Source organism: Cebus imitator, unplaced genomic scaffold, assembly GCF_001604975.1.
Source record: "Cebus imitator isolate Cc_AM_T3 unplaced genomic scaffold, Cebus_imitator-1.0 Scaffold10, whole genome shotgun sequence".
NCBI lineage: Eukaryota > Metazoa > Chordata > Mammalia > Primates > Cebidae > Cebus > Cebus imitator.
The window spans coordinates 12,384,365-12,395,112 of record NW_016107325.1 but is presented as its reverse complement, the minus strand read 5'-3'; the positions used below and the strand labels follow the sequence as shown (position 1 = coordinate 12,395,112).

At 40.3% G+C, this 10,748-nt stretch overlaps 1 protein-coding gene across 1 annotated transcript in view; it reads left to right on the top strand.

Moving 5' to 3' along the window:
* Nucleotides 1–10,748, top strand: part of STK39 (serine/threonine kinase 39) — a 325,035-nt gene that overhangs the window by 57,603 nt on the left and 256,684 nt on the right. Inside the window, exon 2 of the mRNA XM_017548524.2 lies at nucleotides 7,973–8,085. Coding sequence (XP_017404013.1) covers nucleotides 7,973–8,085 — 113 coding nt within the window. The remainder of the gene's footprint in view (nucleotides 1–7,972; nucleotides 8,086–10,748) is intronic.

Below are 10,748 nucleotides of genomic sequence, written 5' to 3'. Positions count from 1 at the left end.
TTTTTTTTTTTTTTTTTTTTTTTTTTTTTGTTGTTGCTTGAGATATAGCTTGTGGTCTAAGATGAGTTTATTTACATTTGTCCTAGTTTGATTCCTGTATCTCTGTTAAAATCAGAACCCAGGACTTTTTTTTTCTTTTTCTATGGTATTATCAGATGGTTCTTGATGAGTTATATACAAGGGCTGCTTTTCTTCAGTGAGGTCTGTGACCTCTAAATGTTTTGACAGGCTTTCCCAGGTAAGGTAGTTTATCCCGGTCAGTGGTGAAATGTAAGTACATTTCCCTGGCTGGTCATTAATCCACCTCATCCTACTCTTTGCTTTTTATGTTTTATCTTACCTTATTTTATTTTATTTTATTTTTGTAAGCTCTAAATCTTCCAACAACCCTGGAAGGAGGCTCTACTAACTTGTTCTTTTGACGGAGGCAGAAGGACAGAACTCAGTGTGGCGGTGACGCAAACCAGGTTACTCAGGAGGGTCACCAGTTCATAGCTGCCTTGAGACACATGGTCTTGCTGCACTGGGCTCAGTGGAGGCAAGCGGTTTGCGTACTGCTATCCAGACAGGTCAGCAGGATTGTCTGTTTTCTAAATTAATGCATATGGCAAGTTGTGTGTATCTCACCATTACAGTTCTTTGTCACTGACTTGAGATTGCACTGTGCACATGTTCCTGTCACATAGCATGCACCAGGTTACAGAAGAGTACCTGTGATAAAGTTTCTTCCTGTGTGAAATAGTAAGACGTGGTGGATGGCGGCATGGAGTAGGTCAGTTTGGGTCAGTGCCCTGAGAACATGCTCATACTATGTTGAACCATATTACATGACCATTTTTGATCTAGAAAAATGGCAGTTTCACACGTGCAATCTAATAAATAATTAAAAATTGGGACCATCAAATAAGGAAGGGCGTACCTTTGAAGGTGAATAGCAGTAGCACACCCAGGCAAAATAACAGCCTGTGGTGAACTTTATTAGACTCACAATATTCAAAACAATATTATATTAAAAAAATCACCAACCTTATTATATTAGGAGATGTCACACAAAATTCTGGATTTTTAGCCGTTCTGCAAAATTCTGACTGTCTTGCTATAGCAGGTCAGTGATCTCAGATGGTGACAGTTGGCTGAGGCAGAGTGGCAATTGTGCCCCTGTAGAGCTCACATGTGTGTCCATTCGTCCAAGTCCTCTCCTGGCCAGCTTCTGGCCCTCATGTGACTGACTGGCCTGTGGGCTTTGAGGTTGGACACATGATATAAATAGAGCTCAGAGAGTAACCTGGGGAAAAGCAGGATTAGAATAAATCAGCTGAACCAAAGTCATTTGTTTTGTTTACTATCCATCAGCAGCTAGCACCTCTAAAAAGAAAGCCTGAGCCCACTGTTGACTCTGTTCACTGGCAAAGGACAGCTAAGCATAATTAAGGAGTCCTTGCACATGCAGAGATGGCAAAACTCTTATTAAAGTTTGGACTTTGTGCTTCTCATTTAAGTATAATATGGTGATTAGAACTTCCTTCCAGGGGCCATAACTAATGTTACAGGCTAATGTGATGCCTTGAAAAAAATCTTGCCTTTATGGGAAGGGGTACTGGAAAATTGGCATCTTAACTTTAACATAAAGAAAAGTTCTTCTCTTGGACACGGTGGCTCATGCCTGTAATCCTAGCACTTTGGGAGGCCGGGATGGGTGGATCACAAGGTCAGGTGTTCCAGACCAGCCTGGCCAACATGGTAAAACCCCAACTCTACTAAAAATACACACACAAAAAATTAGCCAGATATGGTGGCATGTGCCTGTAATCCCAGCTACTCGGGAGGCTGAGACAGAAGAATTGCTTAAATCCTGGAGGCAGAGGTTGCGGTGAGCCAAGATTGTGCCACTGCACTCCAGCCTGGGCAACAGAGCAAGACTCCATGTTGAAAGAAAAAAGTTCTTATGGACAAATGTTTTTTAAAAAAGTACTAGATGTTTATTGCTACATTGTTCATATTGGGATGAAAACTAGAAATAAAGGGGATACTCATCAACAGAAGGAGGGCGGAATAAATTATGGTACATTAATACTATGAAATATTATGTGGTGTTAAAATGACAGATTGACAGGACACCAGTTGACCTGGAGGGATTTCCTTAAGGAGCAATGTAGCTAAGATTTAATTAGTGCTTACTGTGTGCTAGGGACAGTTTAAAAGACTTTTCGTGTATTAACTCATTTAATCCTCACAACCACTCTATGAGTGAGGTACCTTTATTGCCATCTTACCAATGAGGAAATTGAGGCATGAAGAAGTTAGACAAGTCATCCAAGGATAAGTGGTTAGTATGTGGCAGGGCTAGGATGTGAACCCATGCAATCTGGATTGACGCAGATGTTTTAAAATAACTGTTTAAGGTTAGATATCAAAATGCATTATAAATGACAGTCTTTGCTATGGAATATTAATTCATGGCTGTTTCTGCATTAGATTATCTCTTGTATTTATACTCTTATGCTCATCGTGCTGTGTCAGACTTCAGTAATCGTTTAGTTCTTTGGTTGTCAAATTTAGCTCTCCTATCCTCCCTTTTAAACCAATTGAATCTTCCTGGTACTAAGCAAAATGAAACTCAGTTCTGACCCTGAGCCACTTTGCCCCCTTTTCTCTTGGGTGCCATATAAACAGTAGATACAGTTTACCTCCTTCATGTCACAGATGGAGAAATGAATCCCAGAGAGAGCGCCTAACATTTATTGAGTCGATGTTTTCCAGGGATGTGAACCATATTATGTTATGAAGCTTTAGAGGTATATTTTATCATGCCCATTAAGGAAGCTGAAGTCTAGATAGCAGTTAGGTCCAAATTCACAGAGGGAATCAATACCATGCTTGGATAGAATCCCTGTCTAACCTTCTTTTCAAGGTTCCTGCTAACCTAAGATAGCAACTGCAGTGAGCTACCAGAGATCTTTCAGTTGAATCTTGCCATTTGCTGTTGACTTATTTAGGAAGTTTCTAAGAACCTCTTTTTTTTTTTTTTTTGGTGACGTCTCACACTGTTGCTTGGGCTGGAGTGCAGTGGCATGATCTTGGCCCACTGCAACCTTTGCCTCCTGGAGTTAAGCAATTCTCCTGCCTCAGCCTCCTGAGTAGCTGTGATTACAGGTGCATACCACCATGCCTAGCTAATTTTTTGCATTTTTAGTAGAAATGGGGTTTCACTATGTTGGCCAGACTGTTCTCAAATTCCTGACCTCACGATCCGCCCGTCTCGGCCTCCCAAAGTGCTGGGATTACAGGCGTGAGCCACCACACCTGGCTCTAAGACCTTCTAATTAGTATGGCATTCTCTGCCATGGGTGTTAGTGGAAGAATGACTTTGAACAGACATTGGAAGGCTTTTGTAATAGTGTGCTTGGGCTGTTGTAATAAAATACCATACACTCAGTGGCTTAAACAACAGAAATGTATTTCTCACGGTTCTGGATACTGGGAAATCCAGATCAGTGTGCTGACCAATTCAGTTTCTGGTGGGCTGTCTTCCTGGCTTGTAAACAGGCACATTCTTGCTGTGTCCTTGTATGGCAGAGAGCGAAAGTAAGCTCTCTATTGTCTCTTCTTGTAAGGATACTAATCCTATTGGACCAGGGCTCTGCCCTGATGACCTCATTTAACCTTTAATTACCTCCATCAAGGTGGGTCATTATCTGCAACTGTATCTCTAAATATAGTCACATTGGGGATTAGGGCTTCAACATAGACATTTTAGGAGAACACAGACATTCAGTCCACAACAGCATTTCAGTCATCCCTCTTAACCTCTGCATAGGAAGTGATCCTATAGAAGGATTTATTCCACTTGAAACAGGAATGGTCACCTTTGGCACTTTATTATCTGCTGAACTGCCTGCTACATGGTAGGGATTTAATTACTATTTGTTGATGAATTAATATAAGCAAATATCTTTTTGTGACTTTTTTTTTGTGCCTAAAGTTTTCTTAGAGCTGTTAAGCACGTTCTTCCACCTTCGGTAGTCAGGTAGTGATGTTTCAAGAAGGTTTTGCTTTGGTAGACTCTAGGAACATTGTGTCATGTGATAGAAGTGCCACTAAATTAAGCATAAAGGAACAGGTATCATGTAACGGAGAGAGCAAGGAGACAAAATCCAGGACACCAGGGTTAAGGAGAGTTGCTCTTATTAAACATACTTAGGTTTGAGCCTTCCAACAGGACAAAAAAGGAAAATATGATGTGACAAATTTCTTATCTGTTAAGTGACTTGAGAGGGAGACATTTTTACTCTAGCACTAAATGCAAAGAGGAAGTAATTGTGTGAGTCTCAGGAGTAGAGACTTTGCATTTGACAATAGTAGTGATTTTTGCTGAAGAAACACTGAAGTTTTTCCTGTTAATTTCAGGTAGACCTTAGTGAAATCCAAAGTTATAATACTAAATTATATTTCCATAAAATATTTCTTTGGAAAACAGAAAGTATAAAAATGCAGGTATGCAATTTTCTGGTTATTTACTTTAATAACAGTAGCAGTACAGAGGGGAAAATGAGAAGAGGTGTCAACTAAAGGAAAAAAATCTGCATCATGGTAATGAACTTGAGGAATCTCTTCCCTCTGATTGCGAGGAATCTCTTCCCTCTGATTGCCACTGACATAATCACTATCTAAAACTTTCAAGTAGCTGTTCTTAGTCGGGAATTACTTAGCAAAAGTGAATTGAGATAGAGTGACTTAAAAGAGTGAACTGAAAAGATTTAAAGCTGTGCTCACTTAGCTTGTGCGTATGTGCATACAGGCTATAATCCTATAGAATGATTTATTGCACTTGAAATAGGAGTCAGGAATAAAATGAGAAATTCCCAAAATGTTAAGAGCTCTTATTCCCAAAGCAGAGCATGTTACTTCATTGAAAATATGCTGCTAATGTTAATGAGTCATGTGTCAACATCATATATTGTTCAAAATAAATACAAGGTGCTGTTGAGCATATTAATTGCTCCTATTTTATTTCATGTTGCTAACACTTGCCCAGTTCCTGGATTTACAAGCCCGCATTTTTTAGCTTCCTCTTAAACTAATCAGCAAAATGCATAAAAACCCTTAAAGCAAGCCAGTCTTCATATTATTTCTAAATGTTCTTTAGAATTATGCAGTTAGGTCACCTCCTTTCCTTTCAAAGCCTGGATTTACTCTAATCCTGGGACTCCTAATCTAGTACTAGCAGACTTCAAACTTCTGATCATCACTTACAGTAAAGCATGTCATACTAAAGCTGGGGCATTAAGTGCAACGAAAGTTTCATGAAGCAGTTTTTACCCATAGTACGTTCTAGCGCTTCCCTTAAACAGTGCTGGCCTCCACCCCGCAAGCTGACTTTATGAGCAGTGGAACCTCACCGGCAATTTGAAAAAAACACCAACCTGGTGCATAGAATGTTAGATAAGGAATAAGAATGCCTAGGGCCCTAATCCTGTGTTTTCCAATTACTGCAGGAAAAACATCCCTGTCCTTCATAAGACCCTGCTTTCTCATTCTTAATGTGAGGGGGTTGGACTTGGTGATGTTTAAGATTCTTTGCACCTTGTTCTTGGTCCCTTATAGTTGAAGGGAAATCTTTGGATTTAGAATAGACTCTCCCAAATTGTTTAATGAATGATTCAATCCATTCATGCTGTGACAATGATCTCAGGTCATGAGGTTTCATAATTACTCTGTCTAGAGATGAGAAGTAGCCAGCTGTTCCTTAGTTAGCTGTGGTCGGAAAGCAGTAACAATTCTCTAGTTATAAGGCTCTAAAAAGAGATTTTTCTTAACTCACCCCTCCCTGACTTTAGAATTCTTATTTTTGTTCCTTGGAGGACAGGAGACTTTTACTGTCAAGGACTTAATTGAGTATGAGAGGTATCCCTGTATTACATAGGCTTGTTTTGTCCTTTCTGGGAATTTATTTCTTCTTTCCTGTTTTTGAAACTCCTTGATTTGAGAATGTTCTGGAATATGGATTAAGGATGGAGAAGTTGATCTGAAGGGAGATTTATTTCAGGTAGAGCTGAGGATGGCTTCCCATCAGCAGCTAAAGATATTTGTTGATTTCTCTGCTGGGTACTAGGCCCAGTGCTACCAGCTGCGTAGCACTTTCTTTGTGGTTCCCTCCAGTGATAGTGCCTTGTTTTGGAGACTGGAAAGTATACTTTGCTGTCAGCAGGCTTTTTGTAGTGTTTGGCTCTGGCATCTGGAGCACTCTGGATTGAACCTAGTGGGCTGCGATCTGCAGGGCCAGTGAAGCCACCCTAGTGGGGCCTGAAGTAGCAGCCAGTGGGGTAGCAGCTGATGGATGAGCAGTGAAGTTAGGGAGAGGAAGGCTCTTTGGACCAACCTGTCAGTAGCACTCTCTTCCCAAACTGAGCTCTAGCGAATGAGGCTTATGCAGACCCTCCTCTAGGTTGTATATGTTGAACCATATAGGATGGAAGAAATTTTTTTTTCTAGCAAGGCCAAAACAAGTGAGGAAGGGAAGGGTGTGCTCTGGCTTGTGGGAAATAGAACCAAAAGGATAGATCTCAGAGTCTGGCAGACGTGACGCTGACCCTGGCTCAGGTACTTATTAGCTGTGTGTCCTTGGGCAAATTTTCTGAGTCCCAGTTTTCTCACATGTAAAATGAGGCTAGTAATAAAAACATACAGGCTCATAAGGAGACATCTGAGTCAAGTGCCTCCTGTGCAGTGGGTGGTCAGTATGTGTGGATTTTCTTTCCCCGTGAACACAAATTGGGCTTGCCTGGAATGGTAGTCTTTAAGTTGGAGACCTGGGTTTGGAGGATTAGGGTGATCTGCTGGGGTCGCCAACTCAGGGGCCAGAGCTGATGATGAGGCCACAGGGCAGAAGAAAGGGCAGAGCTCCAGCCCTGTAAACACCCATTTGGGCCCTTCCTTGAGGTGGGAAAGCCTTGATTTTCACTAGACGTGTCATGCCTTTCTATCACATATATTAGGAAAGCTAATACTGATCTCTCTTGTTGCCAAATACTCTTCCGCTTTTCCTTTTATGATGCTATTGGATGAATCATTTAAGAAGTATTACCTGAAGAAAAACTTCAGGGAGAAAGATTGCCACCTCTGACCAGCTTTGCACAGTCCTGAATGCAGGCTTTTTCTCTTGTTGGCTGTCTTGCAGTGGTAGAGGATTTATGTGATGAGAAGGACATTTTTGGTATTATTTGCAGAATTGAGATGCCTTAACCTGAAGACCTTTTTGCCCCTATGGAGTATAAAGCCGATTAGGAGCTCTTTGTGCTCTGCCGCAAATCATTACACGTCTACATTTTCCTCTTATAAAATATAGATAATGACATGACTTTGTCTCTTAGGAGTGTGAGTGCATTAGCTAATGATCATGAAACCTTAGAAATAGAAAATTTATGTGATTGCCAAGAGCTTTTGTAATTACACATTTGCATCATTTTGCTTAGCATCCTTGAAAGTTGTGCATTCAACATGAGAATACTATGGTTGATTCTTGTTTTTCTAATTGTGGAGCAAGCTCTGAAGAAATAAGCTTAAAGTGTGTTCACACAGATAAATTATCTCAGCTTTTCATGGAAGCCCTGAAGTAGCTCAGAACAGGCTGAGGTGGAAGAAGGACTTGAGATATTTTAGAAGCATTCAAGCTAGAAAATACCAGGAACTGAGGATGGAAATGGCTTCCGTGCAAGCTTGTGCATAGATGCTCATCTCATTGTCCCTGCGTCCTGAGACATACATTGTTTGGAAAATGCAGTTTGTTTTTTATTCTTCTCCAGATAATTATTTTAGGATTTAAGAAACTCTTTTAAAAAAAGATGTCAAATGGTAATATATTGAATATCTTGAGTAGAAAACTTAAAAAAAATTGATCTTTAGGAAAATAGTCACAGATAGTAACCTCACTGTGTGCCATTTGATTGCTGATGTTGTTTTTATTTCATTGCAGGCAGTGGAGCTACTGCTGTGGTTCAGGCTGCTCTATGCAAACCCAGGCAAGAACGTGTAGCAATAAAACGGATCAACTTGGAAAAATGCCAGACCAGTATGGATGAACTATTAGTAAGTAACAGTACAGGGAATACTTGCTGGTTGCTTTTCTTAACCTATAGATATATGGAGATGGGTGGGAGAAGAGCAAGGTGTTATCTCCTATCTTGACAGGTGTATTTCTTGGAAAGCAGCCCCTACCACTTCCTGCTCCCCAGATTAAAGAGACTGTACCTTATTATTGTGTTGTATAATGCATATGTTCCTTTGCTTTGACAAACAGTATTTTGCTCAGTCTGAATAATCCTAAGGGGGGAATGGCCTCAGCGTTGGCACTCTATGTGCCATATCAAGGGTACACGCTCTGTGGCGTGACCTAACACCACAGGATTACTGACTGCAGTTTTGGATGGTAAGCTTCTGGCCCTCTGTCTAGAATGTATGACACAAATGGAAGTTGTCCCCCAAACTATTTGTTGGTCATTTTGGCTTTCATAAATTATAAAGTCACACAAATTTGAGGTTTTTTTTTTTTTTTAAACGCTCCGTAGCTTGCATTTGGCTAATGAGAGGAGTTTGTTTTTCTTACATGGCAACTTGTACTTCTTATTCTAAATGAGTACCTTATATAAATAATTGGAGCTTGTCAGTGTGGATATGACTATAGTAGCAATGGTTGGTTGAAGGAACATTTGCTTTTGGCTTAGCTGACTCATTATTAAATGAACAGCTTGGCAAATGGTTATTAGTTGCCTGGCAAACTGTGAAGGGTTTGAGGGTTTAATCTCATAAATATCGTTGTTGTTCTACCTGCCAATTTTCTTTTTTTTCCCCTTTTGGCCATTTATTTGAGGATAATAGAAAACTGCAGTGGAGGAGTTAACTGATTGGTTATCCCCGCACTAATCCCAGTACAAATATTAGTCCAGTAGCTCCATACAAGCTACAAAGTATAATGACAGTTGGCTCCAAATGAAGAAGCCTTTTGTTACATTCTACATTGAGAGTGGAATGTCATTAACAAGAGCTTTTTGTCTTTACTCAGAATATAGCTTTTATTTCAGGCTTAATTACGGTACACTATAGTATAAATTAAGTACAAGGATAAAGCTGTACTTTTCCAGATCTGTTTGGCCTTACATTTTAAATTAGGCTACACAATGCATAGATTTCATTGGGTTTTATTGAAGCAATGGATTGCCTACTAAAACTTAGAAGAAAACCAGGGCTTCCACAATTTAATGTTAATTTTTGAAATTTGCATATATTTAAAGCTTTAACCCGCCATGAAATTTCAGCTGTGCTTTGCTCTTACTGAAATTCCTGTTGCATGCTACTAGTCTGTTGTTTGCTGTCCTAGTGATCAGTAATATTGTGCCTTAGTCACCCAACCAGTTTTCAAGGTCACTTTCTCTGAGTTGGAAAAAGCGTTTTATAAACTGTGGGAAGAGTTGGGTCCTCCTGCTTCTTCCACTAAACTTGTTTTCCCTTGAGTGGAGTTATACAACAGCTCTGCGCTATTTAAAAAGAGTTGAATTGGAAATCTTTTTCTAAGATCCCTTTAGGAATCTTTAAATTCTGTGGCTATGTGTTCTTTAACATTTTTTTTTTAAAGTTTGGCATATGCATTTAAATGTATGTACTGTTTAGATGTATCACGCAATAATTCGTTTGTGAAACTTGTGTTTTGGGTTTTCTTTTTGAGATGCAATCTCACTCTCTTGCCCAGGCTGGAGTGCAGTGGCATGGTTTCGGCTCACTGCAACCTCTGCCTCCTGGGTTCAAGCGATTCTCCTGCCTTAGCCTCCTGAGTAGCTGGGATTATAGGCATGAGCCACCATGCCAGGCTAATTTTTGTATTTTTAATAGAGATGGGGTTTCACTGTGTTGGCCTGGCTGGTCTTGAACCCCTGACCTCAGGTGATCCTCCTGCATTGGCTTCCCAAAGTGCCGTGATTACAGACCTGAGCCACTGTGCCCGGCCAATACTTGTGTCTGATTGCGGTGCTCTGTTAGAGGTCTCAGCCATTATTTTGCCACTAGCAGAATATTGATACAGAATATGTGTAAGGCTTGTGTGTACTTGTGCCTGACAGTTCTGGAGCCTGCCTTCTGGGCTGATGCTGTGGTCTCTGGTCTCTACCAAGCCCTCAGTTGGCCGCAGCCTTCACATTCCCCTCTGCTGAGTGATGGTAGCTGTGTAAGCATCTGGGTGGAGGTCAGCAGGGAGGCTGGTCATTCCACTTTTTTTTCTTTGTTTTCCTGGAACCAGTAAGCACAGCAGTGTCATTTGGAGCTCCCTGTAACTTAGGTAGAGCTGTGTATCTAAGGACTGGTGCTTTTGTGGTTTTGTGCTTTGCTCCATTCATCTGAGGTCTTAGAATTTATGAGTTTGCTTATTAGCAGTTAATTTATTTTCTCATTCTTGTTTTCTTTCCTTGATGCCCCTGTTGCAATAGAGAATAATATATATGCATTATTTATTTCTCATTTTATGTTGATGTATTGCTTTGATCTTTCCTTACCCTTAAATCTTTGACCTTTTGGTGTGTTAATATATTTAGAGAGGGGGGAAATGGCTATGATTCTTTAGGATGTACAACTCCCAGGTTCTTTTCAAACAAAAATAAATGGAATTTACAGTACAGGCTGCCTGATTTTGCCAGGCTTTTGTGGCTGAGTTATTGGCACGTGAGATTGTGTGGAGCAAAGTTGCTGTCATCTTTTCAATTTCT